Here is an 8828-nt window from a genome sequence, read left to right as displayed (position 1 = left end):
ACTTGAGAATAGCAATCAAAAGTTCTTGGCATCGTTAAGTTTGGTTCCCAACAACTCAAAAACGATATGCCTTCATCTCTTGGTTAGCATGCCTCCAACGACTCTCAACTAAGGACTGTATCATATCTTGGGGTCGATCAACTAACCCAATTTGTCCTCTATGTAAAATGGAAAGTAAATCCCATGATCACCTCTTTTTTAAATGCCCATACTCATCTGCAGTTTGGCAACAAATATTGGATATTCATGGCAATCACAGAACACTAACTTTCGGGTGGACAGATGAAATTCAATGGCTATGTGATCACTTCACTCGTGATGATGTGTTAGCCAATATATGCCGGTTTAGTCTAATCACAACCATTTACTATCTTTGGGCTGAACGAAACAGAAGATTATGTCAACTGAAGGATCGACCATCGGTTGTTGTTTTTCAAATAATTACTAGCGTGATCCGATCATGGTTCTCTAATATCAAAACATTTGTGGTTGATTCACCTCATCACCAAGCTTTCTTTGCTTCCTGGAATATTCAAGTTAACTTCGCACTCATTCGATCTGGAGTTGTTTTCATTAATTGTGATGAATCCTTGTGCGGAGATTTTGATGGTTTTGGTAATAAGGAGGACTTTAATGGTGATGTTGCATTTGCTGTTGCTGGTGGAATGAATAATATATCTATTCTTTAGGCTAAGATGATTACTATTAAGACTGGTTTGCTTTTTGTTTCTCAAAGGGGATTACTCAATGTCATCATTCAATCTGATTCGTTGGTGGCCTTCACCTCTATTTTGGGAACTTATTAGGCTCATTGGCCCACGCTTGACATCCTTGAAGGCATTCTTGATTTGACATCATTGGCCCACCCTGACATACTTCCTAACTGTCATGCCCTCTTCGTTTATGAAGAGAGACAAGGTCGACCTTTCTACAAAACGTAACACCCTCTTATATTAAATATACGTCTTCCTTTTCTAAAAAAATAAAAAAAATATAAATATTATTTCCAAAAAACGTGAATTAGTCATGCGCACATGCAATAGTTATAAAATTTTGTGGGTGAAGCCTTACACGCATTAATGAAGGTATTATTTTTTTATTTGAAAAAAATATATATTAAACATAGTGAAAATTACATTGTGTTCTTTCATGTAGTGAAGGTATTATTGATACATGAGAAATTGGAAGATTGACTCGAATGGCATTTAGGCTTTTAAAGGAGGAGTAAAAATTTGGAATCGTGTTCGAATCCCTGCTCCTCGGCCTTAGGTTGTCGCTCCTGCATCCTCTTTTCTTTGAAAAAAAGAAAGAAAGTCTGAAATTGTGTTAAATTTCCCATTACCTCGGTCATATCGACCACCATGCATATGTATAAGTATAATAGTTGACATCAGAATCAAGGGTGAGAGAGAGAGAGAAGAGAAAGGAGAAAAGTTAAGAAGCAACAGCAGACAGAGATGATGATGATGATGTCCGTGAACAAGGGATGCATTAATCCGGCGGATCAGCATTTTCGAAGTCTCACCCCACACCGATCTCTTCTTATTTCCCCTGCTAAAGCAAGTACTGTTGGTGGGATCGGCGTTGTCTCTTGCTGCTCTTCCCCTGCCGCCGTTCCACCCCTCTCTGCCTCGCGAGCTTCCAAACCCATCGATTCCGAAGCGGCAAATGCTTTGGGAGGAGGAGGAGGAGGAGAAGCACGGAGGTATTCGTTGAGTTTAGTGGAGCAATTCCAGCTCGGGGGTTTGGCCCAAGATGGGCTGTCCTACAAGCGCAAATTCAGGGTTAGGAGTTGTGAAAGTGGCCCTAACCGAACCGCTACCATTGCCTCCATTGCCATCTTCTTGCAGGTCGGTTAATTCGCATGTTCTTTCATAATTAAGCCCTACATTTGATTTCAGTCGAGATAAACTTTTCCGACAACTCGGAAGCACATCTCATGGTGGCCCAGGGGATCAAATGCTGGGGTCAGTTTGGTTCAATATTTTGCCAAACAGAGCTCCTTAATTTACTGATCCTTTCATTTTTTTTTCTTTTTCCGGTAAACGATGCTATCAATTCAATGGGGTCTCGAGTAAATGAAAAGTTTCAAAGTAGGGGTACAAGTTTGACATGCATGTGAAAATTTCAAGAGGCTAGTTTTGGGATTTTGAAGCCTTTCTGGGTTGAGGGTTGAGAGTTGAGAGTTGAGAGTTGAGACTTCAGATTGGCAATTGGGGCTTTGTATTGCTGGGCTGGGCTGGGCTAGGCTAGTTTCAAGAGGAGTTGCGTTTCTCATTTCTTCCGTTGTCTCCATCAATTCATACGCCATCGCTACCAACACCCTCTAAAACTGTATGAAGATAAACAGACGAAACCACATCAAGAAGAGGAGCAAGGATTTCAAATCCCCTCCCAAAACAAGTAAATTTGAGGGAAAGAGAGCCGAATAACTCGGTGATAGTTTAAAAGGGATATCAGCTGGGCGATTCTTGTCCGAATCGAAACCTGTTGGTGGTGATTCGAAGGATCCGATGTGGGTTCTTTTCAAATCTCGAGTCGTATGGGATTACTGGTTCTTCATTAAAATTTAGGAAGGCTAAATTTGAGAAAGTGTCACTTTTCTTGCTTCTTTATGATTGACTATGAGAATTACGCACTTCAATTCAGGGTTTTCTCTGCTCTAAACCACTGGAACTGACAAAATTTATCATTATTCCTCCATAAATGGAGCCGGTGTGGTACTTATTTTATGTCATCAATTTATGTTTGTACTTATCCCATGTAGGAGGTTAGTTGCAATCATGTTCAGAGCTTAGGGTATACAGATGGATTTGGGAGAAGCAACATAATGATGCAGTTGCGCTTGATATGGGTAATTACTCGCATGCACATCGAAGTTTACAAATATCCAAAATGGTGGGTTCTTTAGCCTCTTTATTGTATAATACTGACCTGAATTTTTTCGGCTTCATGACCTTAATTTGAAGTTTAGTATTTCTTAAATGTGAAACTGTTATTAGGGGTGATGTGATTGAGATCGAGACATGGTACGAAGGTGGAAGAGTTGGGAGCAGACGTGACTGGGTTCTCAAAGATGCCACTGGAACTGTTATTGGGAGGGCTACCAGGTAGTTTACATGTTCCGCATTGGGTTGTTTATTCACATAAGAATTCAAGCTGAAAATATCACAAGCAAGTTAAGCACACTGAATAATGTTTATTGTATTATGGAAGTGTCTCCCCTGATATATTTTACTCTTCACTCGTTGATGCATTAATGGTGAACAGATGGCATTGCTAAGTGCTAACACTTTTTCGCACAAAATAAACTGTTCTCAAGGATCAGACCCGGGTATTTTACCCTGGCAGCCTAACCTGTAACTATTTCTCCAACCAAATGAGAATAAAATGTAGAAAACTGTAATCCTTTACTATGCATGATTGCAGTCCATGCGTGTTTCCGGATTACATTTACCATTTTGGATTAGCTGGATGAAAATTCCATCCAGATTTGACATATTCAACCTATCTTCATTCATGATGGTCTGACAATATTGTGATTCCAAGTTGAGGTTGCTTCTCTACCATTATATATATATATATATATATATATTTTGTGTGTGTGTGTGTGTGTTTTTTTTTTTTTTTTTTTGGGGGGGGGGGGGGGGGGAGGGTTGGTTTGACTTCAAGATGGATATCAACTCTTATACATTTCCTGTACCTCCCATTACTTAATGAGAGCACTTCAAATATTTTTGACGTTTTGATGATTCGTACTTGAATATGACGTCTTTGCCTATAACAGTAGAACAGATTAAATTAATAGCATCACTCTCCAGTATCTATCATAGTTAATAATGGATCACACGACTGACAAAAGATCTGTCATTGTGATGAAATTCAGACGATGCTTCTTTTCATGCTATGATGTTCAAGATGTTCTGCTTACCATATCAAACTGAATTAGATGTGCTTTTTGTTGCAGCAAATGGATGATGATGAATCAAGACTCAAGGCGAGTCCATAAAATTACTGATGAGTTGCTCGATGAAATTATGAGTCACTGTCCACAGACTCCACGGTAGGTTTCTTCGGATTCTAGTTTCAAGTAGTCTTCTACTTGTAACTGTTATTTATAATTACATGCTGAGGCAGGTTATTCACAAAACTTTGGCTACTTTGCAGCTTAGCCTCATTAGTGAACATGTTAATACCTTATGAGGAGTTTATTTTCCTTCACTGATGGATATATGTAGTAATTAATAAGCTGGGGCTTCCAAGTTCCAACACTTGTCGAATATTATACATTTTACACATGCTATCAATAAATTGCCCTTCAAATGCTCCACATGAGTTTTTTTCCCCCTGTCTAATTAAAATTGTTAATCTGCTTGGATGACCATCATCTCTGAGAAAATTGAAGGTTTGAGGCTTATTGAGTCAAAATAACTACTTTGTGTTGGTTCCAGATTTTGAGATTGAACCTTGATTTTCTCATTGCTGATCCAATACAATGCTGCAACAAACATTCTTGTAAAATTCATGAACTTTTGTCTAGTTTGAATTTTAATTACAGTGCACTGGTCTCTGAATGTAACTTGTTGCATCACATTACATTGCTGCATCTGCTTTATAGCTTTGACATAGTGACATAGTGCCCTTAGAAAATTTCTAAAACCTACAGCTGCAAGATACATAGAGGTTTGAAGCCATTGGTGGATGATAATTTATTAAGAATATCAAACGGGCTTAACCCCAACACAGGTTATATGTTGGTTTTTAGCAATATGTAATTTGATCTAATTGTTTTTCTTGTGTGTCCAGGTTAGCTTTCCCTGAGGAGGATAACAGTAGCTTGAAGAAAATCCCCAAGCTTAAAGAGCCTGCACAGTATTGTATCCAAGGGCTTGAGGTAAAAGTCATTTAGTTTAAAGTGTTATTTCTCGCTTCTGAGTTTTGGGAGTCTTTTACCTCAAAATTCTCAGTCTGTCCTGGAAATCTGCAGCCTAGAAGAGCTGATCTGGACATGAACCAGCACATAAATAATGTCACCTACATAGCATGGATTATCGAGGTCAGTATACATGCTTTTGTTAGTCTGTTTACTGTGTTCTTTTATGCTGAGAAATGACCAATTCTTCTATAAGAGAACCCTTTCTCTTTTTGCTTGAACCAGATGATGACAGTTTCCATCTATAAATAGTTAACATTCTTATGGAACAATGAATTACCATTTGATTGACGCCCTGAATGATATAAACACCTTGATTATGATACACCCACCTTTGTCTGATTTTGTCTTGTCTCCTCTCTCTCTCCCTATCCCTTTTCTCTTTTGCCCTTGAGACACAGATCTCTTTAATCCTGTACCTGAAGTGTTCCATGGTTTTGTATATTTTTGTTCATCTTAAGTAACTGCTTTTAGCCTCAGTTACCTCTCTTACCTAAAGAATTATGCCACTTCTATGTGACAGAGCATGCCTCAAGAAATTATTGACACTTGTGAAATTCAAGAGTTAACATTGGATTACAGACGAGAATGTCTGTATGATGATCTGGTTGATTCATTAACCACTATGGAAGAAATGGAGGGTGCTGAAGCAAATCTGGAGAACGTGAAAGTTGGATCTGCTATTGGGAATGAACATGAGGAGGACTGCTGTCAGTATTTGCATTTCATGAAGTTGTCTGGTGGACCAGAGCTAAACAGGGGTCGCACTGTGTGGCGAAGGAGATCATCTGGATGAGTTCAGTAGAGCCCCACTCTTTCCCCATGGAGTGGTGAGGGTAGTGTCTACATTAGGCAATAATTTCATTGTAATGGTAGTTATCTTTTATTGATCACAAATTGAACTCTAAAATACTGACTGGATCCCTAATGATCCAGCCCAGTTGTCCGTTATAGTATTGTGACAGATGTTTAAAATTGTACAGTGGGGCAGATACTAGTGAAAGTAGCCATCTTGTCCCATACATCATTCAGTATGTGAAACACCTTCCAGGGAATTTTTGTGGACTTTGTGAGCATATTAATTAAGGCTTGATTATCACTCTCTACATGCACATATGAAAAGGCTAGATTAGAGCGCCATTGGAGAGCTTTTCTCACAGCTAGAGCTTTGACAGCTATAGAGTCCTGATAACCGCATCCTTTTCCGAATGTGAATATGAGACGACCTTGTGTGTCTCTAGCTACTCCTCCAAAACCTGGGAGATGTTTCTTTGCAAAGGATGATCCATCAACATTCACCTTATAAAAGGATGTTTTGGTGGTATCTAACGTATAGGCTGAACTATCTCATGTCTCGGTTTTGTAGGCTGTAGACTTTTATCGATTGTCATTCTCTAAGATCTAATTGTGGTAGTTGTTGCTTGTGACGTTATGGGGAGTGCTAGATTATCAATCAGTGAAGTGTTTAAGTGCCACTGTTGCCAGAAGGTGATGATAATTCTCAAACTTAGTTCCTTGTGAATGTTTGAATGAATGTATGTTGTAAGATTGTCCTCAAATGAGTCTGGAGATTAACTGTATGGTTCATGGTTGGGAGAGCTAACTCGCTCTGGACTTTATAGGTGAACTGACACTGCATTAAAATATGTTCCACATAACCTTCCTGTTGATCACAAAACAGGCATAAAGCAGATATACTGCAACTTCTACTTATAAGAAGGTCTACAGTAGGTAGCTTTTGAAGCAACACTTTCCACGCAAAATGTATTACTCTTGGTAGCAAAGGTAATTTCAACAACATTTTCCAGTGTGGATTGATAGCTTGTTCACTACCAGTTCTTTGCATTGACTCTTGCAGCTCATATGCATAGTTGATTGTAAATGCTCTTGATGTAGTTAGTTTAAATCTTATTTGATCTTCAGTAGGTTGGGAAGGAAGTGAAATGTTAATAATAATTTGTGCCACCTCTGGGGACCACCATTGTGAGAGCCTTAGTTGCTTGTCCAAGCAGGATCAAGTCATCTACTAAGGCTAGGAGAGCCACTGACCACCTTTGGATAATTGTATACCATTTATTCTTTTGGATTGTAGGGTTACTTGAAGATGCAATGTGAGTACTTTAGCACAACTACATGAAAATATTTGATGACAAAGGATCTCCTTGACGTGATCCTTGACTAGGCTTGAAGAACGAGAGCGGCGAGTCCTTTAGCAATGTTGAAAACTGTGGTGTTGTGATACAAAACATTATCCATATCTTGGTGGAAAGCCATATGCAGAAAGAGCTTGGGCAACAAATGACCATTCAAGACGATCATAAGTTTTACTCATGTCTAACTTTACTGCCATCAATCCCTCTTCTGCTTCTTATGCAATAAGAACATTATATTTTATGTGCTTGCCTTTGACAAATCCATTTTGTTGGAAAGACACTAGATGCGGGAGGACTAGGTTCAAGTGGTTTACCAAAAGTTTGGAGATACAAGGGCGAAAATCTCCAACTGAGTTTGGTGTATCTATTTTAGGTACTAGTGTCATGTAGGAGTTGTTCAATTGTGTAGTGAAAGTATATGTTTGATAAAATGCATCTACCATGTCCTACACATTCTGCTTGATTTCATTCCATGACTTTTGATAAAAGATTCTTGGGAACCCATTTGGTCCTGGCGCTTTCAGTCCGTTTGCATCGAAAACTGCTTGTTGTACTTCTTGCTCTTTGAAGGGCTGAACTAACTGGGTTTTGCATTCCTCTTTGAGTCGATCTTTGATGACTAGAAAACACTCTTTGAGTTGGGTTTGAGTAGCAAAAGAATAAATGCTTTTGAAATGTTGTATGTTGTATGAAGGTCGAGGCAATTTGTTGGTGATTCTTCAAATGTAGCCCATTGTGAGAAATGGATTTAATTTGAGTCCTTGCCCTTCGTTTGATGGTTGAAATATAAAAAAAAAATCTAGTGTTGCAATATGCAAGGTTCAATCAATTTATTCTTGACATTTGGTACCACTTGTCACTGATCTGATTCATGACCTTCTTAAGAAGTGCTAGCAATCTGCTTTCCTCTTCATACCACTCAGCAGATCAGCAGATCTATTTTCAATTGGTACATTTGCATGGATGGATAAAGCTTCCCGAGATTTTTTTTTGTGATTTCCAACTTTTGAATGTAATTACGATTCTTTTTGTTCTAGTTAAGCACTTGTTATTGTTCTTCATCTTATCACAAACCCCAAAAGAATAAATCAATGAAAACAATTAGGAGAAACTAAGATGAATATAAAATAATATGGCCAAGGGGAATATTTTGGGAGGAAAGAAGAAATAGAAAACCTGAAGCTTACTACATCTTTAATTGAAGAATGCAATAGTAACTCCATGATATTGCAATTCCAAAATAGATACACACACAAATACACACTCTCCCCCCCCTTGTAACCTGCAATGGTAGTGAGAGTTGTGGAGGGAAGAAAGACGCGGGGGTGGGGGTAGACCTGTAAATAGATCGTATTCGGCTCATATACACCAGTATTTGAATCCGAATCCGATTAGCAAAGCCACTATTAGAATCCGACATAAATTTACAGAATGCATCTGAATTCAAATTCGGAACTTTATTAAATATCCGATAATAATCCGATCCGATAAACTCCGATTATTGATTGTCTTTTTTTTTTTTGGATTTTGGATTTTTGGTTTTTGAATCCGATCATCAGCCCTTTTTAAAGATAAAAGTGTTTAATAATCGGATAATTTTCGATTTTCGATTATCCGGGTTACCGATTACTTGTTTCGAATCCGATTATCATCCATTTTTAGAGAAAAAAATGTTGAATACTTTACTTTATCAAAATAAATTTTTATCTAGATATTATCCCATCCGATAAGGAATCCGAATC

The 8828-nt window shown here is 38.3% G+C and overlaps 1 protein-coding gene across 1 annotated transcript; it reads left to right on the top strand.

Moving 5' to 3' along the window:
• Window positions 1-1185: 1185 nt before the first annotated feature.
• LOC149023091 (oleoyl-acyl carrier protein thioesterase 1, chloroplastic-like) lies at window positions 1186-6370 on the top strand. Its single transcript, XM_089150939.1, has 7 exons — window positions 1186-1850; window positions 2768-2898; window positions 3003-3110; window positions 3968-4063; window positions 4807-4894; window positions 4988-5056; window positions 5457-6370. The coding sequence occupies exons 1-7, from the start codon at window positions 1458-1460 to the stop codon at window positions 5727-5729; spliced, it is 1158 nt and encodes a 385-aa protein (XP_089007065.1). The 5' UTR covers window positions 1186-1457; the 3' UTR covers window positions 5730-6370.
• Window positions 6371-8828: the final 2458 nt, after the last annotated feature.

This window comes from Hakea prostrata, chromosome 3 (assembly GCF_041222555.1).
Source record: "Hakea prostrata isolate BN-2017 chromosome 3, UWA_Hpros_2, whole genome shotgun sequence".
NCBI lineage: Eukaryota > Viridiplantae > Streptophyta > Magnoliopsida > Proteales > Proteaceae > Hakea > Hakea prostrata.
This window is presented reverse-complemented; position numbering and strand designations above follow the sequence as displayed.